This window comes from Oncorhynchus gorbuscha, linkage group LG11 (assembly GCF_021184085.1).
Source record: "Oncorhynchus gorbuscha isolate QuinsamMale2020 ecotype Even-year linkage group LG11, OgorEven_v1.0, whole genome shotgun sequence".
In the NCBI taxonomy this organism is placed as follows: domain Eukaryota; kingdom Metazoa; phylum Chordata; class Actinopteri; order Salmoniformes; family Salmonidae; genus Oncorhynchus; species Oncorhynchus gorbuscha.
In genome coordinates, this window is record NC_060183.1 from 31,635,922 (window position 1) to 31,655,996 (window position 20,075).

Sequence of the window (20,075 nt, forward strand, 5' to 3'; positions counted from 1 at the left end):
CAGTCATTGGCAGCAGAGAACTGGAAGAAAAGGCAGACAATGGAAGTTTTACTAGCATTTAAAAGCAGTTGTAGGCCACGGAAGGAGTGTTGTATGGCATTGATGCGTCTGGAGGTTTGTTAACACAGTGTCCAAAGAAGGGGCAGAAGTATACAGACTGGTGTTGTCTGAGTAGAGGTGGATCAGAGAATCACCAGCAGCAAGAGTGACATCATTGATATATACTGAGAAAAGAGTCAGCCCGAGAATTGAACCCTGTGGCACCCCCATAGAGACTACCAGAGGTCCAGACAACAGGCCCTCCGATTTGACACACTGAATTCGAGGTAGTTGGTGACCCAGGCGAGGGAGTCATTTGAGAAAATGTTATTATTATTATTATTTTTGGTGTAGTGTTAGATGGTTGGGGATTTGTATGTTTTATTTATTTTTTATTTTAAATGTTTCAAGGAAAGTATATGGGAGTTATACTCCAGTCAAGTAGGTGGCAGTAATGCAACATTTATTGGATGCCAACTGCGGTTAAACTTCATCGAAGAAGAAGGTAACTGCAATAGCTGGCTCTCTCTCCACCAGTAAGTGCCTTTACCATGCTTGCATTTCCAATTCATAGTTTTTGCCTATTAATTGGAAACTGACGTTTAAAATGTAACGTATGAATCACACCAGTCTGAACATGCAAACAGAAACACCTTTGTTTGTTGGTAGCTAAGCGTATTGCTGTGGGCCCTGTTCCAGGTTGGGAGCCAGCTATGTAATGTTAGCGAAGCTATTATAAATGCCTCTAAGTTACTTTACCTAGCTAGTTTGTGGAGTTGCTCTGGCTCATATTCGTGTGATTTAAATTACTTCGATTCTAACGTTACCTTGGCCATTAAACCCGTGCAGTTGATTTAATTTGTAAACAGTGCACCTTAACCATGCACAAAATGTTAACAGCAGCCATTGCAATCCAAACCTATTAGCTAGCCTACTAAATGTAGCTAGAACAGTGCACCTTAGCAGTGGTGTAACGTACTACTTCAGTCGTTTTTGAGGGTCTCTGTACTTCACTTTACTATTTAGATTTTTGACTACTTTTAACACATTCCTAAAGAAAATAATGTCGTTTTTAACTCCATACATTTTCCTTGACACCCAAAAGTAATCGTTACAGTTTGAATGCTAAGTAGGACAGGGAAGTGGTCCACTTCACGCACTTATCAACATAACATCCCTTGTGATCCATACTGGCTCAGATCTGGCGAACTCACTTAACACACACAATTCGTTTGTAAATTATGTTGGAGTGTGCCTCTGGCTATCCGTGAAAAAGAAAAATGGTGCCGTTAGTCTAATATGAGGAATTTAAAATTATTTAAACTTCTACTAATACTTAAATATATTTTAAACCAAATACTATTAGACTTTTACTCAAGTAGAATTTTACTGGGTGACTTTTACTTGAGTCGTTTCTATTAAGTTATCTTTACTTTTACTCAAGTATGACAATTGGGTACTTTTTCCACCACTACATTTGAATGGGAGTTGACACGTATTGACAACTAGCCTTTTAAATAATAGATGACAAGACTGATAGGTGACAAGAAACCGTTCATGATGTTTTAAGAAAATGCAGCCTATTTGTTGCAGATGAACCTTGCTCTTGGATGCAAACGATATTTATTCATATCAAATGAACTCTCTTTTGCACACAGGTCTACACTAATGTTGACTGGATACAAGAATGTTTTCCAGAGAATTCTGTCATTGACCTGCAGAAGGAGCTACCACGAAAGCATCTTTCAAACACTTGCTTGTTCCACTTTCTCTTCTCACTCCAAATTGTCTGCCCTTCGCTCATCCTTTTTTTCTGACCCCTCTCATTGTAATATTAGGTCTTGTCAGCTTTCTACCCATCTCCATCATTGCTACTCTTTTTCGTGCTCGCTTTCCCACTCTTCTCGTACAACAGGTCCAATGGATTTAAAGGAGGTTCTCAAGGTTCTGGAGGAGCTCGCCCCTCTATCACTGGCAGAGTCCTGGGATAACGTTGGCCTATTAGTTGAGCCCATTAAATGTCGGCCTATCAAAACCATCCTGTTAACCAATGACCTGACCGATTCTGTCATGTCGGAAGCAGAGGCCATGAACTGCGATCTCATCATCTCTTACCACCCCCCGCTGTTTCATCCAATCAAGTGCTTGGTTTCAAAGAACTGGAAGCAGCGATTGGCTATCCGGGCGATTACGGCTGGAATAGCAGTGTTTTCTCCTCACACCTCTTGGGACAGCGTCAAAGGAGGCGTGAATGACTGGCTGGTTGGAGGAATTGGTAAAGTCTATACTGTTATAAAGTCTATACTGTTACACTTAGGCTATAAGATTGAGTGCTTTATTATATCTGGGACCTTTTACACTCAGGATATGCACTATGAAAGTGACACAGAATTTTCCAAGAACTAGTTTTTTAACTTTTGCATGCATTTTGAATGGTCTTCAATGGGCAAAAACGTAGCGCAATGGTCTTGAGCTCAAAAACCCCCAAAAGGCATCTGTAAACTCATCCACAAATATAGTTTTATATATCTTAAATGACTGTGTTTTCACAAATTTTATTGTAATTGTCAAGCCCAATCCAAAGATTAGGGTAGGGTCACTTTCACAGTTTATTGAAGATGTGTATAGAGTGTCATATTTGTTCTACTCAAATTATCTGAATGTTCTGAAGTGTTCTCCCCACCTGAATAAGTTCATGATGTTGAAATGCACTGCGGAGTAACAAGTGCCGTTTCTGTTGTCTTGCTCAGGGAATGGCAAAGTTTCGGTGTTGAGTCAAGCCTTCAGTAGCGCCTCCCAGAGCCACAAACTGGAGTTTACAGCCAGGAGTCAGGAGGAGCTCAACACCATCATGGCAGAACTGAAGGGGACGAATAGCGGTGTCAATTTACAGCACACAGCTGTCAGGTACTGGATACTCTGTCAGTTTGTGTGTGCGTGCTTAAATCTGTATACGCCTCTTCACTGTTGTTTACACTGTTACTGTACATATCTCCTCCATCTGGCTCTAGCTCTGAAACTGATGGCTTCTTCATAAGTCTGATCTGTCCAGACTCAGGGCTGACCCCCAGTGTTCAAACTCTGTTACAACACGCCACTCCCAGCCAGTCTCTCAGTATCCTTCAAGTAAAAAAGGTATAGTATTGCTGCTAGCCTGGTCCCAGATCTGTTTGTGCTGTATAGCCATCTCCTATGGTCATTGTTATGGGAAATATGACCATAGCAGTTGGCAAAACAGCACAAAGAGATCTGAGGCCATATGCATCCAGCGTATTACATCCTAAACACACAAAGTGGACAGTTTGGTCGGAGTGCTGATTTTAAGATAATTTTTGCCTTTTAGATCACAATGGCTGATATTTTTCACTAATTGGTATTTTGGCCAATCAGATCAATTCTGAAAAATATCTGATGTGAAAGGATCTGATGTGATTGGTTAAAGAACCAATTAGTGGAAAAGATATCAGAATTGGGCTACCTGTGTCAACGCAAGATAAGATGACATGGAAAGGGGGAAGCAGACTGTATATCAGCATGCTTGACAGGGATTAACATTTAAAGGAGTTTTTTTTTGGTTTCCCGAAGATTGACCACTTGCGTAAAAAATGTAAATTAGATTTTTACACGCAGTAGTGCCATATATTGACAGCCATTAATCTACACACGGGAGAAATCAGAAAGATCAGTGCTGGAATTCTTTATATTTTGGTTGTTATCAGTAAAACATTTCTTAGAGCTGGCTCAACATGCCCGACTGCCATAAATTGTCTGTCTTTTACTTAAACAATGGGAAACAGAAATATCAGTTTTAGGCTACTAGAGGTCTTTGCAGTTTGGTTTGGTTGTTTTAACTTATTTTATCACCTGCCCAATGGGGCAACCTCAGAGCAGGCCCCAGCCAATAGGACAACACTTCACTTAATGTGCTTGATAAATATCCCCTGGGATCATATTCCTGCTATCCTGAATCAATAGGCTTAGCTTGCCACAGTGTGAATAGGACTGGAATTGAACTTCAATTAATTTTACTAAATGTTTTCACTCTTTTTACGTGTGACATCTTATTCATTAGTGCACACTAGCAAAACAAAAAGTTCAGGCAGTCCCCCCCTGTTTGTCTGTTTTATTCCTCTTGGTGCCTAGTGAATACGACCCTGGCTGTTTCTCACCCTGTAGCGTCCTCTCCCAGGCTACGGCCAAGGGCGACTAAGTGTTTTGGACGAGCCCGTAACTGTGGCGGCAGCCGTCCAGCGAATGAAATCACACCTAGGTTTGAATCACCTTCGACTGGCCCTCGGAGCCCAGCAAACTTTAGGTGAGTGAGAAGGCTAAACAAACATCTATGTCTTCCTTTTTGTTACCAGATTACTAACTTGGATGCGTCCCAAATGGCACACTATTCCCTATATAGTGCCCTGGTCAAAAGTAGCTATAAAGTAGTGACAGGAGGATACCAATTTCGCGATACGTGTTTTTCTTTAGGAAAACAGCCCTAATGTCATTGTTGTCATCCAGAGTCACATTTATGTATTTTTTGATATAGTACGCAATATTTTACATACAGCAGGTTTTTAAAGGACAAAGTGTTTGCTCTTCTTTCTGTGTTCATTTTTGCCATGGAAAAAACATTGCGATACTGGTATCGTCCCAGCCTTACTATAAAGAGAATAGGGTGCCGTTTGGGAGACACACCATGTCTTTTAAATATACTGAAAAGATTTTTACTGAATTACAGTTCATAGAAGGAAATCAGCCAATTGAAATAAATGAGTCCATAATCTATGGATTTCTTCATGACTGGGCAGGACGGCATAGGCCCATCCACTTGGCAACCAGGCCAAACCACTGGGGAGCCAGGCCTAGCCAATCAGAATGAGTTTTTCCCTCACAAAAGGGCTTTATTACAGGTTGGGCGGTTGTGAAGCCAGTTGGATGTACTGACAAATTCTCTAAAACAACGTTGAAGGCAGCTTATGGTAGAGAAATGAACATTCAATTCTGGCATCAGCTTTCTTGGACAATACTGCAGTCAGCATGCCAATTCCACGCTCCTTCAAAACTTGAGACATTTGTGGCATTGTTGTATGACAAAAGTGCATATTTTCTGGCCTTTTATTGTCCCCAGCACAAGGTACACCTGTGTTATGATCATGCTGTTTAATCAGCTTCTTGATATGCCACACCTATCAGTTGGGTGGATTATCTTGGCAAAGGAGAAATGCTCACTAACAATGATGTAAACAAAATTGTGCTCAAAATTTGAGGGAAATAGGCTTTTGTGCCCATGGACATTTTCTGGGATCTTTTATTCCGGCTCATGAAACATGGGACCAACACTTCACATGTTGGATTTATATATTTTTTTAGTGTATATATTCGCTGCAATAAGTATATTATGTTGACAGCTAGTGAGGGGCTGAGAGGATAACGTAATTGTATGTGATTGTTCATTTTAGAGTCCATTGTAAGCACTGTGGCAGTGTGTGCTGGGTCCGGAGGCTCAGTATTGAATGGAGTGAAAGCAGACCTCTACATCACAGGTACATTCGCTATAAACGCCAGCTGCTAGAATCAAAACAAATACGGTCAAGAATACTGAACAATTTATTTTGCATATACAGTGCCTTCGGGAAGTATTCAGACCCCTTGACTTTTTCCACATTTTGTTACGTTAGCCTTATTTAAAAAAATATATTTTTAAAGATCCTCAGCAATCTACACACACCACCACATAATGGCAAAGCAAAAAGAGGATTTTAGAATTTTTTGGAAATATTAAAAATAAAAACGGATACCTTATTTACGTAAGTATTCAGACACTTTGCTATGAGACTCGAAATTGAGCTCAGGTGCATCCTGTTTCCATTGATCATTCTTGAGATGTTTCTACAACTTGGAGTCCACCTGTGGTAAATTCAATTGATTGGACAGGATTTGGAAAGGCACACACCTGTCTAGAGTACCAGTCAAAAATTTGGACACCTACTCATTCAAGGGTTTACTTTATTTTTACTATTTTCTACATTGTTGAATAATAGTGAATACATTAAAACTATGAAATAACACATGTAATCATGTAAGTAACCAAAAAAGTAAGTGTTAAACAAATCAAAATATATATTTGAGTTTCTTCAAAATAGCCACCCTTTGCCTTTGACAGCTTTGCACACTCTTGGCATTCTCTCAACCAGCTTCACCTGGAATGATTTTCCAACAGTCTTGAAGGAGTTCCCTTGTTGGCTGATTTTCCTTCACCCTGCTGTCCAAACCATCTCAATTGGGTGGAGGCCAGGTCATCTGATGCAGCACTCCATCACTTTCCTTCTTGGTCAAATAGCCCTTACACAGCCTGGAGGTGTGTTGGGTCATTGTCCTGTTGAAAAACAAATGATAGTGGGACTAAGTGCAAACCAGATGGGATGGCATATTGCTGCAGAATGCTTTGGTAGCCATGCTGGTTAAGTGTGCCGTGAATTCTAAATAAATCATTGTCACCAGCAAAGCACCCCCACACCACCTCTATGCTTTTTGACCGAGACTTGCGCTCCAGTACCGCTTGCCGTGTGGTAGCAGAGAGAACAGTATGACTAGGGTGGCTGGAGTCTGATCATTTTTATGGTCTTCATCTGACACAGCCTGGTATAGAGGTCCTGGATGGCAGGAAGCTTGGACCCAGTGATGTACACATGCAGAGATCATCCGTGGTTGGAACCAAAAATCTCAAATTTGGACTCAGATCAAAGGACAGATTTTCACCGGTCTAATGTCCATTGCTTGTGTTTCTTGGCCAAAGCAAGTGACTTATTATTGGTGTCCTTTAGTAGTAGTTTCTTTGCAGCAATTCGACCATGAAGGCCTGATTCACACAGTCTCCTCTGAACAGTTGATGTTGATGTCTGTTACTTGAACTCTGAAGCATTTATTTGGGTTGCAATTTGAGGCTGGCAACTATTGAACTTATCCTCTGCAGCAGAGGTACCTCTGGGTCTTCCTTTCCTGTGGCGGTTCTCATGAAAGCCAGTTTCATCATAGTACTTGATAGTTTTTGTGACTGCACTTGAAGAAACGTTCAAAGTTCTTGAAATTTTCCGCATTGACTGACCTTTGTCTTGAAGTAATGGACTGTCGTTTCTCTTTGCTTATTTGAGCTGTTCTTGTTGTAATATGGACTTGGTCTTTTACCAAATAGGGCTGTATTCCACCCCTACCTTGTCACAACACAACTGATTGGCTCAAACGCATTAAGAAATTCCACAAATTAATTAACAAGGCACGCCTGTTAATTGAAATGCATTCCACGTGACTACCTCATGAAGCTGGTTGAGATAATGTCAAGAGTGTGCAAGGCTGTCAAGGCAAAGGGTGGCTACTTTGAAGAATCTCAAATATAAAATATTTAGATTTGTTTAACACTTTTTTTCGGTTACTACATGATGCCATATGTTATTTCATAGTTTGTCTTCACTATTATTCTACAATGTAGAAAATACTAAAAATAAAGAAAAACCCTTGATTGAGTAGGTGTGTCCAAACTTTTGATTGGTACTTTTATATAAGGTCCCACAGTTGACAGTGCATGTCAGCAAAAACCAAGCCATATGAGGTGGAAGGAATTTTCCGTAGAGCTTCAAGACAGGATTGTGTCGAGGCACAGATCTGGGGTTCCTCTGTGGAGAGGGCAGAACCTTCCAGAAGGACAACCATCTCTGCAGCACCACCAATCAGGCCTTTATGGTGGAGTGGCCATACGGAAGTCACGCCTCAGTAAAAGGCACATGACAGCCCACTTGGAGTTTTTCAAAAGGCACAAAATGGACTCTCAGACCATGAGAAACAAGATGTTCTGGTCTGATGAAACCAAGATTGAACAATTTGGCCTGAATGCCAAGCGTCACTTCTGGAGAGAACCTGGCACCATCCCTACAATGAAGCATGGTGGTGGCAGAATCATGCATGATTTTAACCTGTCTCCTCCCCTTCATCTACACTGATTTGAAGTGGATTTAACAGGTGACATCAAAAAAGGATCATAGCTTTCACCTGGTCAGTCTGCCATGGAAGGTGCAGGTTTATATTCTCGATGTACATGCAATGCATTCCAGTGTTTAATTGCTATATTGTAATTACTTCACCACCATGGCCTATTTAATGCCTTAACTTACCTCATTTGCACTCACTGTATATAGACTTGTTTTCTTTTGTTCTACTGTATTATTGACTGTATGTTTTGTTTATTCCATGTGTAACTCTGTTGTTGTGTGTCGAATTGCCATGCTTTATCTTGGCCTGGTCGTAGTTGAATTGAAAAAAATGACGTACACACTTTTACTTGACTTGTGTTTAAATGTCCAGACATTTACCTCTGACCTCATTTCTCCCCCAGGTGAGATGTCCCATCACGAGGTCCTGGACTCCGTCGCTGCGGGTGCCAGTGTGATCCTCAGTGACCATAGCAACAGCGAGCGTGGTTTCCTGGCCGTGTTCAAGAAGAGGCTGGCAGGGCATCTGTCCAACTCTGTTACCGTGGCGCTGTCACGAGCTGACAGGGACCCCCTGGAGGTGGTCTGAGATGCTTACAGTTTTCCCCAACTGGCAGCCCACAGACCGAATCTATTCCGCAGGTGGTTTTCTTAGCAAATAATTAATACATTCATATTTAGACATAAGGCTGTAAAAACACAAGGAAATCAACTAAGCAATTTTTTTTGGGGGGGGGTGGTAATCTGTTCCCAAGTATTCCCACACATAATAGAGATGTGATCGTATACTAATGTAAGCAAGGTTTGAAATGATTGTTTAAGTGAAATGTATGTTTGGGCTTCTTCCTGTCTATTTGCAGTCTACAAATGATTTGTAATTATGTTCCAACCTTCCCGATCATCACCTCAAGGAAAAAAATAGGACTGTGTTTGAATCTAGTTGATGATCTCTGCGTTAAAGGATTTAATAAATAATGCAATAAGGAAATGCAGGACTAATGTATACAACTGAATAAGGTAATCATTTGGGTGATATTCAAAGTATGCATCTACATCAGTGGTCACCACAGCATTCCTAGTCAATCACCAAACAATGTAAAAAAATAAATATATAAATCCTTGCAATCCTATTTTAAAAAATTCCTTTTGCACTGTTGGTGGTAGGTGCACTTGATTCAGAAGTCCTAGCGCCCGGAAAGGTAAAGTGTTCCCATTTTGAACTACTTCATGTGTCTGAAGGTAGATCTCCACATACCCAGCAGGCCCAGAGAGCAAATCAAGTGCACCTATAGGCCTATCACTGTCCAATCAGATAGCTGAGATCACTGTCTGCAGTTTCCTCGCCATAGACTGGAAAAATCAGCCTCGAACGCACAGAAAAGATGATACTGAGATTCAAAACTTTTAAAACCATGACTAGAGACACAAACAGCAGCTCTGCTGTATTCATTGAATGTTTAAGTTGTTATTCAGCACTGTCAACACTTTATAAGCCATAAAATGCGCATTCTCCTAACTTCCACATGCTGCAATTAATAAGTATAAAAGTGTTCCGATAAGCTTGCATTATTATTAGCGTCTTGTCTTTTAATAGAGGAATATTTCACGTTCTCTGGTCATAGGAGTAAAAACATGAATTATTGTATGAGGCAGGAATAATGCAGTGCGACTTGAGTTTCACCATCAGCTGGAAGACTGCCCTTTTTTCTCAGTAGAGGGAAGGAGGGCAGAGGGACGATGAGCCGGGTGAGAGGCAACCTCACCGCTGCTCCCTTGCTCCCCTCAGACTGACCACTTCAAATCACTGACAGTGTCACCAGCAAAGCACCATCACACCTTCTGCATGCTTCATAGTGGGAAACACACATTCAGAGATCATCTGTTCACCTATTCTGCAAAGACACGGCGGTTGGAAACAAAAATCTAAAATTTTGACTAATCAGACCAAAGGGCAAATTTCCACCAGTCTAATGTCCATTGCTCGTTTTTCTTGGCCCATGCCATTTAGTAGTGGTTTCTGTGCAGCAATTCAACCATGAAGGCCTGATTCCCGCAGTCTCCTCTGACCAGTTAGTTGATGTTGAGATGTGTCCGTTACTTGAACTCTGAAGCTCAGTTAAGTCTAATGAACTTATTCTCTGCAGCAGAGGTAACTCTGGGTCTTCCTTTCCTGTGGCGCTCTTCATGAGAGCAAGTTTCATAGCACTTGATCATTTTCCAATCAAATATTGATCAGTCCAATCAATATTTATTTCACCTTTATTTAACCAGGTAGGCAAGTTGAGAACAAGTTCTCATTTACAATTGCGACCTGGCCAAGATAAAGCAAAGCAGTTCGACACATACGACACAGAGTTACACATGGAGTAAAACAAACATACAGTCAATAATACAGTATAAACAAGTCTATATACGATGTGAGCTATGAGGGAGGTAAAGGCAAAAAAAAAGCCATGGTGGCAAAGTAAATACAATATAGCAAGTAAAACACTGGAATGGTAGATTTGCAGTGGAAGAATGTGCAAAGTAGAAATAAAAATAATGGGGTGCAAAGGAGCAAAATAAAATAAATACAGTAGGGAAAGAGGTAGTTGTTTGGGCTAAATTATAGGTGGGCTATGTACAGGTTGTTCGTTCCAGTCATTGGCAGCAGAGAACTGGAAGGAGAGGCGGCCAAAGAAAGAATTGGTTTTGGGCGTGACCAGAGAGATATACCTGCTGGAACGTGTGCTACAGGTGGGTGCTGCTATGGTGACCAGCGAGCTGAGATAAGGGGGGGACTTTACCTAGCAGGATCTTGTAGATGACATGGAGCCAGTGGGTTTGGAGACGAGTATGAAGCGAGGGCCAGCCAACGAGAGCGTACAGGTCGCAATGGTGGGTAGTATATGGGGCTTTGGTGACAAAACGGATTGCACTGTGATTCAATTTGTTGAGTAGGGTATTGGAGGCTATTTTGTAAATGACAACCGAAGTCGAGGATTGGTAGGATGGTCAGTTTTACAAGGCGGTGTTTGGCTGCATGAGTGAAGGATGCTTTGTTGCGAAATAGGAAGCCAATTCTAGATTTAACTTTGGATTGGAGATGTTTGATGTGGGTCTAGAAGGAGACTTTACAGTCTAACCAGACACCTAGGTATTTGTAGTTGTCCACTTATTCTAAGTCAGAGCCGTCCAGAGTAATGATGTTGGACAGGCGGGCAGGTGCAGGCAGCGATCGGTTGAAGAGCATGCATTTAGTTTTACTTGTATTTAAGAGCAAGTTGGAGGCCACGGAAGGAGAGTTGTATGGCATTGAAGCTTGCCTGGAGGGTTGTTAACACAGTGTCCAAAGAAGGGCCAGAAGTATACAGAATGGTGTCGTCTGCGTAGAGGTGGATCAGAGACTCACCAGCAGCAAGAGCGACATCATTGATGTATACAGAGAAGAGAGTCGGTCCAAGAATTGAACCCTGTGGCACCCCATAGAGACTGCCAGAGGTCTGGACAGCAGACCCTCCGATTTGACAAACTGAACTCTATCAGAGAAGTAGTTGGTGAACCAGGCGAGGAAATAATTTGAGAAACCAAGGCTGTCGAGTCTGCCAATGAGGATGGGGTGATTGACAGAGTCGAAAGCCTTGGCCAGATCAATGAATACAGCTGCACAGTAATGTTTCTTATCGATGGCGGTTACGATATCGTTTAGGACCTTGAGCGTGGCTGAGGTGCACCCATGACCAGCATTGAAACCAGATTGCATAGCAGAGAAGGTATGGTGAGATTCGAAATGGTCTGTCATCTGTTTGTTAACTTGGCTTTCGAAGACTTTAGAAAAGCAGGGTAGGATAGATATAGGTTGGTAACAGTTTGGGTAGGATGAAAGGGGGATGACCGCGTCAGCATTCCAATCTTTAGGGATCTCAGACGATACGAAAGAGAGGTTGAACAGGCTAGTAATAGGGGTTGCAACAATTGCAGCAGATAATTATTTAAGAGCGGGTCCAGATTGTCTTGCCCAGCTGTTTTGCAGGGGTCCAGATTTTTAATCTATCTGGATTTGGGTGAAGGAGAAATGGGGAGGCTTGGGCAAGTTGCTGTGAGTGGCACAGTGCTGCTGACCGGGGTAGGGGTAGCCAGGTGGAAAGCATGGCAATCTGTAGAAAAATGCTTATTGAAATTCTCTATTATTGTAGATTAATCGGTGGTGACAGTGTTTCCTTGCCTCAGTGCAGTGGACAACTGGGAGGCGGTGCTCTTATTCTCCATGGACTTTACAGTGTCCCAGAACTTTTTGGAGTTTGTGCTACAGGATGCAGGATTTCTGTTTAAAAAAGCTAGCCTTTACGTTCCTAACTGCCTGTATATATTGGTTCCCAACTCCCCTGAAAAGTTGCATTTCGCGGGGGCTATTCGATGCTACGCCACAGGATGTTTTTGTGCTGGTCAAGGGCAGTCAAGTCTGGAGTGAACCAAGGGCTCTATCTGTCCTTAGTTCTACATTTTTTGAATGGGGCATGCTTATTTAAGATGGTGAGGAAAGCACTTTTAAAGAGCAACCAGGCATCCTCTACTGACCCATGTTTATGGATTTAGGGTTGTACCTGGTAGGTTCCTTGATAATTTGTGTGAGATTGAGGGCATCTAGTTTAGATTGTAGGACAGCTGGAGTGTTAAGCATATCCCAGTTTAAGTCACCTAATAGTACAAACTCTGAAGATAAATGGGGGGGAATTTAATTCACATATGGTGTTAAGGGTACAGCTGGGGTCTGAGTGGGGTCTGTAACGGCAACCGTGAGAGACTTATTTCTGGAAAGGTGGATTTTTAAAAGAAGATGCTCGATCTGTTTGGGTGCAGACCTGGATAGCATGGCAGAACTCTGCAGACTAACTCCACCCTCTTTGGCAGTTCTATCTTAGCGGAAAATGTTGTAGTTGGAAATTTCAGAATTTTTGGCGGCCTTCCTAAGTCAGGATTCAGACACGGCTAGGACATCAGGGTTGGCAGAGTGTGCTAAAGCAGTGAATAAAACAAACTTAGGGGGAGGCTTCTGATGTTAACATGCATGAAACCTTCTCCGAAAAGGTAAGCTATGTCCTATAGGACAATGCAAAACGTAGTAGCAAGTGTTGCTCTCATCATTATTGCTGCTTTCTGTTCAGTAGATCAGGTGCTCGTGTGGTCTACTTATATAGAGAAGGCTATAGCCTATGTATACATAGGCGGAGAAGCATGGGACAGTTATCTTTCTAAGGAAATGTACCTACTAAATAGGCCTATGATTAGGCTATAGTTTACTACATTGCCTAGAAATAGGCCTAAATATTGATCACCCATATTTCTCAGCCCCCTAAAAGGTAGGCTATGCAAATCGCTCAAGAGAAAGTGCAAGTCTCTCCAACTGTTCTCGTCAAACTACATCTAGCATATTGGCTGTTATAGCCCATTAATACAATGTAAGGGCCATGTGAGGATCTCTGGTATTTTAACCTATTTTTAAAGTTATTTTTGCACATTTGATATTGCCTATAGGGCACAACATTGCTGAGACCATGGCTGGCAAGTGAGCTCACATACGGCTAAAATAACATTGCGGGACTGCTGTTGGGTTTGGGACAAATTCTTGCGGTAGCCGGACAGAATGCCAGCAGGAGCGGAGCCTGTAACATTAAAGCTGTTTATTAGTGTCATTGTGTAAAATAGTGAATTAGTTAAGGAAACTGACAGATCAATGCATGTTTGGCCAGTATATTTTGGGTGCCTGGTGGTAGCATGTGTCACCTCCGATGTGACTGGAGTGTGCGCAGGTAAGCATCTCTGGACATAGTGATTTGGGGAGAATGACCTTCTGACCTCTGAACAAGATGTTATTGTGCACACTGATCTCATCTCGAAAGGTCCAGTATATTCTCACACTAAGGGGTATCCTCTTTCAGGTACGGCCAACCTGTGAGAACCATGGATTTCAGTGACTAGGTGTTTGTCTTGCCTGATCGGGGCTAAGCAGTGATCTGTGACGTTTAAGTAGTCTGACTGATTGATCTGTTAAACATCTTGTTGTTCCTGCTATAGCAAACAGATAGCATGCCGCTGATAGGCAGTGCCTCTGCCTGTATATTGTGCTGTTGCCCTTCTCAATGTGTCGCTGATGTACATCTCTGGTCCTGGCTTATAGACGACATTCAGGCTGTATTTTTGCAGTCAGGAGCATGCTTTGAAGCCTCTTGGGTGTGTTGAGGAGAGGTTTATTGAATATGTCAATGAGTGGTTTGTGGTCAGTTTCAGCGGTGACCAGCTCTCGACCATGGGGTTGAGAGCTGCGGTGGGGTTGAGTGCTCTCGAGGCAAACACAATGGGATAGCCTTTCTGCATAAGGCAACATCCAAATCCACTTTGGCTGGAGTCGCTCTGGATTGTTACAGGCTTCGTAACGTCGTAGTAGCACAACACTGGCATGGATGAAGCCAGAGATTCAATCTCCTTCACCAAGGCCTTGTGTTTGGGTGCCATGGTGTGTCATTGTCCAGCAGCCGGCGCAGAGGCTCACAGACTGCTGATATGTGTGGCATGAACTTTGCAAGATAGTTGCAAAGCCGATGAGACGGTGCACCCCTTTTATATCAGACAGGTTTGGCATGTCGAGGATCACGTTGACTTTGTCTGTGTCTGGCCTTTGGCCGAGAGAATGTGACCATGGTAGTGAACGTCTCACTTTGAACTGCATCTTTTTCAGGCCAAGGCACAGCTTAACTGATTGGCAGTGCTCCATCAGTGCCAGGAGCTTCACCTCGAAGTCGTGATGAGGACATCATCAGCGATGGGTTCAATGCCCTTGAGCCCAGCCAGTAACTCGTGCTGCTTCCGTTGGTATACATCAGGCTCCACGGAAACACCAAACGGGAGCTTGAGCCAGCGTTTCCGACCCTAGGGGGTCCAGAAGGTAGTCATGAAACTGCTTTCTTTGGCCATTTTGCATTGCAGGAATGCATCTTGGTGTCCACCAAGGTGAAAATCCTGGTCTTGGGAAACTTGTAGAGGACATCCTCCAGTGCCGGCATGAAGTAGAGAGAGCGTTATAGTGCTTGGTTCAGATGCTTTGGGTCGATGCAGACTCTCAGCTTCTCTGACTTTTTCACTATGACCATATTGCCGATCCAGTCAGTTGGTTCAGTCACGTGGACATCGGCTTCAGACTTGTCCAGCTGGGCCTTCACAGCCACTTTCATTGCAATGGGCACACTGCGTGGAGCACACTGGACAGGAGTGACACTCTCATCCAATTCAAAGTGTAGTACCTCCCCAGGTACTAATTCAACGGGCCTGTTGAATACATTGTCATATCTGATGAGTAGTTCTTCTTTGGACAGGGGTCCATGCTGGACATGATCCACAATGTGCAGGTAATTTGGTACGGTAAACTGCATCAGTCCCAGGCGTTTGCATGTAGAGCCTGAAAGAAGATGTTGACTGGTTTTCATGATCTCAAATGGCAACTTGTTTTTTGTGTCCCCGAATAACACATTCGGTCTCAAAGATGCCCATAGAGCTCATTAGCTCTCCTGAGTACAGCTTTAGTCTAATGTCGCTGGATAAGAGGTGTGTGTCAGGTGTCAGATTGATTTTGCTGTAGTTATCATTAGAGGGCAACAATGTTTTGATTAGTCTCCAAAAAACCAATGCTTTAATGGACTTAGAATCCGACAAAACCATATATTGATTCAATAATGTTTATTTCAGAGGTTACAACTGAAAATACTTTACTTGACATGTCTCTGACCCTGATACACTGCATTAATCTGCATTAATCTCGTCACACACAATTATTCAACACCATTATTCTAAACACATTCACATTCGACAAAAAGCATAGGCAATTCAGATATTATACTACAAAGTTTAAATATATAGGGAAACGGACTTGAATAAGTACAACGGTTTTCAAGCCTGTCATGTAGAGGGAAAGCTGATCAATGTTGTATAAAGGGAAAAAAGTATAGTAGAGCTGCAATGCCAAGTGATACAGCCCAAGATAATGTTGTTTTGGAATGAAGACGGGCTGGCTCTGTTGGACCAGGTTCTGAGGGCAGCTCCTCTGGCTCAGTAGTCTCTAGTGTCCTGGTTCTGGTAGCCCCCCTTGTAGCCGCCACTGCCATCACCACCCTGGTAGTCGCCACCACCACCCTGGTAGCCGCCACCACCACCACCCTGATAATCACCACCACCACCCTGATACAGCCTTATACTAAAATGGATTAAATTGTTTTCTCCCCCCCCCCCCAATCTACACACAATACCCCATAATGACAAAGCAAAAACAGGTTTTTAGAAATGTTTGCAAATATATATAAAAAAATATTCACACCGTTTCCCTAGTACATTGCTGGAGCACATTTGGCAGAGATCATAGTCTCGAGCCTTCTTGGGTAGGATTATAGAAATGTTTGTAAATTTAATACAAATAAAAACAAATTACATTTACACCATTATTCAGACCCTTTACTCAGTACTCTGTTGAAGCAACTTTGGCAGCGATTACAGCATGACGCTACAAGCTTGGCACAACTGCATTTGGGTAGTTTCTCCCATTCTTCTCTACATATCTTCTCAAGCTCTGTCAGGTTGGATGGGGAGCGTTGCTACACAGCTTTTTTCAGGTCTCTCTAGAGATGTTTGATCGGGTTTAAGTCCGGGCTCTGGCTGGGCCACTTAAGGAGATTCAGAGATTTCTCCCGAATCCACTCCTGCGTTGGCTGGCTGTGTGCTTAGGATAGTTGTGATGTTGGAAGGTAAACCTTCGCCCCAGTCGGAGGTCCTGAGCAGGTTTCCATCAAGTATCTCGCTCTGTACTTTGCTCCATTCATCTTTCCCTCGATCCTGATTAGTTTCTGTTGAATTTATTATGGATAAATGAATAAACAATATCCCCATTTTAAATAGAATTGTATCTAGGTAAACTTATACTTTGTTTTATAAGTGATTGACAATATGAGTTCATAAGAAGGGATTGTGTGACAGGACAAGGAGTAATAAAAAGTTAATGAACACCATTCCAACTAGGCAGAAACAAATGGGTTGGGGACTGAGTAAACACATAAGGTCGTTAGCCTATGGTTGACCCAACTGAAACTTAGCCCAGGGGTTTTTAGATAAGGCAGTGAGTGCATTCCTAGGTTTTCTGTCTAATAAAACTGTCAGTTCCGTGGTGATCAATAATGTTGAGGGGTCAAAAGTTATCTGGGAGTGTGGTAGTAAGTTAGAATGAACTTTTCACCTTACTTTGTCCCGGTCGAGAGGGGATTCTGTTAAAGCAGTGAAATGACGTCATGATCTGTATATAAACTGATGCATGTGTTTAAGTGGCAGCGCGCTCCGAGAATAAATTCTATTACCTATTATTGAAAGACTGGTCTGCGTCTATTTTAGGCAAACAAGAAATCTTACAAATTCTCATAAAATTGATTAAGGGCTTTCAATTGATGAAAGCACACTGGCATAATTAAATTATAGTAACAGTTTCCCAGTCCCTGCCGCTGAAAAACATCCCCACAGCATGATGCTGCCACAGCCATGCTTTACCGCAGGGGTACCTTTCCCCAGATCTGTGCCTCGACACAATCCTGTCTCGGAGCTCTACGGACAATTCCTTTGACTTCATGGCTTGGTTTTTGGACTGAAATGCACTGTCCATTGCCTCTGTTGGTAAGCGCCTCCACCTGAAACCAACCATAAACGGTAAGCATGTGCCAGGCCACAACTAATGTGTCCAATATATTCTAAAAATTACTTTTGTGCTTGTTTGCATTGGGTGCTTATGCGGTGGTTAGTTACGCTTTCATCATTTGCATGTGGGTTTAGGGTACTTTTCTTGATCAAACAAAATGTTTTTTTTTTCTCTAACAAAATAGTTAATAGTATGTTTGAAATACCGGTTTCTTTAGATCTACCTAAACACAACCAATGCATTGTTTTTACAATGGTATATATTAACTGAAATTAGTACACTTAAAAGGATAATTCTGTTTATAGGTGTCAAATCCCATTCTAGACTATTATTAATAGTGTCCAAGGCTTGGGCATTGCGAATGGGAAAAGAGGGGACTGCAAGCTCACTGACAGTGGCTTTAAGAAGAAAAATAAAAATTCAGACAATCATAAGAAAATAAAGTTGGTATAAAATGGTTCATAAGCACCTCGGTTGTAACCGCCTGAAACCAACCGCAACCATAAACTGTAAGCATGAGCGAGGCCACAACTGATGTGTCCAATTATAATCCACAAATGACTTGTGCAGTTTAATAATGTCTATACATTTGTGCTTGTTCACACTTTTTAATTTTTTTTTATCGAGTAGTTGTTCAGCTACGCTTTCATCAATTGACCTTACATCTTGCAGGTTTCGGTCAAATATTTCTCATAGCAAGAAGCTGTTACTGGGTTCAATTACATGTTCTTTCTGTTTCATAGTTTAAGCTAGAGCAATCCTTAAATAAAATGGATTAAACATTTAATTGATGTTTTTTTTCCTTCCAAAGACACTTTTCTTTTAAACAGTTATAGTATTTACAGAACAGTAAACCCATGAATACATTGTGTTCTTAGAAATTCCAACTTACAGTATCCTAATGTTTCTCGAAAACCACCTAAACACAACCACATCCTGATGGTTCTAGACTAGTGACAACCATGTCCAGTGGCTCTGGCACGACAGAATGATAAGAGGGGTCTGCAGCTCACTCATAGTGGCTTTAAAAATATTCTAAGCATTTTATTTTTTTAATAAAGACATTCTTTTGAAAATAAAGGCAGTAGAAATATGTTCATAAGCACCTCTGTAACCTCCTTGCTTCTGTTGGTAGCCGCCTCTCTGACAGTCTGAAAACGTACAATGAAAACCACACACACACACACACACACACACACACACACACACACACACACACACACACACACACACACACACACACACACACACACACACACACACACACACACACACACACACACACACACACACACACACACACACACACACACACACACACTACATTTACATTTAAGTCATTTAGCAGACGCTCTTATCCAGAGCGACTTACAAATCCCATGGAGATCTCTGCAGCCAGTTTGACCTCTGCCTCCACCTCCTCGGGGAGATGCTCAGACAGGTCGGTGGTTGCCACGTTGGTACGAGCGCCTATCTTCCGGACACTTTTGCAGTAGGCCAGGTTGTCAGTGAAGATCTTCCCCACTTCAGGGAAGTGCCAGCCGTACCACTCCCTACAGCGCATGATGTAGTTGTTGAGCTCCTTGTCCAGGTCATCCAGCAGAGCTGCACAGATCAAAACACACAGCTGTGACACGTCATGTGAGCGAAAAAAACACATGTTTGACTACATATAATAAAAATGTCTGTCTCACATACAAACTGAAATAAGACACATACAGTCGCTATCTTATAAGAATCAGACAAGCATGCATTTCAGTCAATTATTTTAAATACCTCGGTTGTAACCGCCTTGCTTCTGTTGGTAACTGCCTCTCTGGTCTGAAACCGTACAGTGAAAACAGTTTAGAAACACACGGCTGCGGCACGTAATGAGCGTGGGCATACACACACACAAGGATGAAAAATAAAATAAAAATCTTCATGTTTTTCCCCCACACAATATATTCCTATTGCCTACAGGCACAAATAACTTTTTCACACTGTCGTGCCAGCCACAATCTCATTGTGCTACGTTAATATTTTATTTTCACATTGTCCTCTTTGGCACAGTTCCAGTATTTATGGGCTCTGCCCAACCCGGCTCAATAGTGAGAAATGGGCAATACACACCACAACAATCACACATATTAAATAAAACATGAATATTAATTAGTGCTCAATGCATTAGGAGAAAAGAAAATACATAATTACAACATTCAAAATACAGGACAGCGACCTCCTGCGTTGGTGCAGGTTTGCGAAGGATAATATTGTGGTCAGTGGTACGGAAACACACCCTCTAAAGGTGGACCTGTGTGTACAAGATTGGCACTTACCTCTGTTGTAGTCACCCTGCTTCTGCTGGTAGCCTT

The 20,075-nt window shown here is 42.2% G+C and overlaps 2 protein-coding genes across 2 annotated transcripts; one reads left to right on the forward strand and one right to left on the reverse strand.

The window, feature by feature from the left end:
• Positions 1–522: 522 nt before the first annotated feature.
• nif3l1 (NIF3 NGG1 interacting factor 3-like 1 (S. cerevisiae)) lies at positions 523–9,145 on the forward strand. Its single transcript, XM_046369396.1, has 7 exons — positions 523–575; positions 1,698–2,314; positions 2,790–2,946; positions 3,051–3,174; positions 4,216–4,354; positions 5,496–5,579; positions 8,423–9,145. The coding sequence occupies exons 2-7, from the start codon at positions 1,708–1,710 to the stop codon at positions 8,605–8,607; spliced, it is 1,296 nt and encodes a 431-aa protein (XP_046225352.1). The 5' UTR covers positions 523–575; positions 1,698–1,707; the 3' UTR covers positions 8,608–9,145.
• A 9,861-nt stretch (positions 9,146–19,006) lies between these two features.
• On the reverse strand, positions 19,007–19,613 carry LOC124047756 (nucleolar protein 58-like). The gene is made up of 2 exons (XM_046368068.1): positions 19,498–19,613; positions 19,007–19,326 (listed from the first exon to the last, which is right to left on the reverse strand). Exons 1-2 carry the CDS (start codon positions 19,604–19,606, stop codon positions 19,076–19,078), a joined length of 360 nt encoding a protein of 119 aa, XP_046224024.1. The 5' UTR covers positions 19,607–19,613; the 3' UTR covers positions 19,007–19,075.
• Between the last annotated feature and the right edge of the window lie 462 nt (positions 19,614–20,075).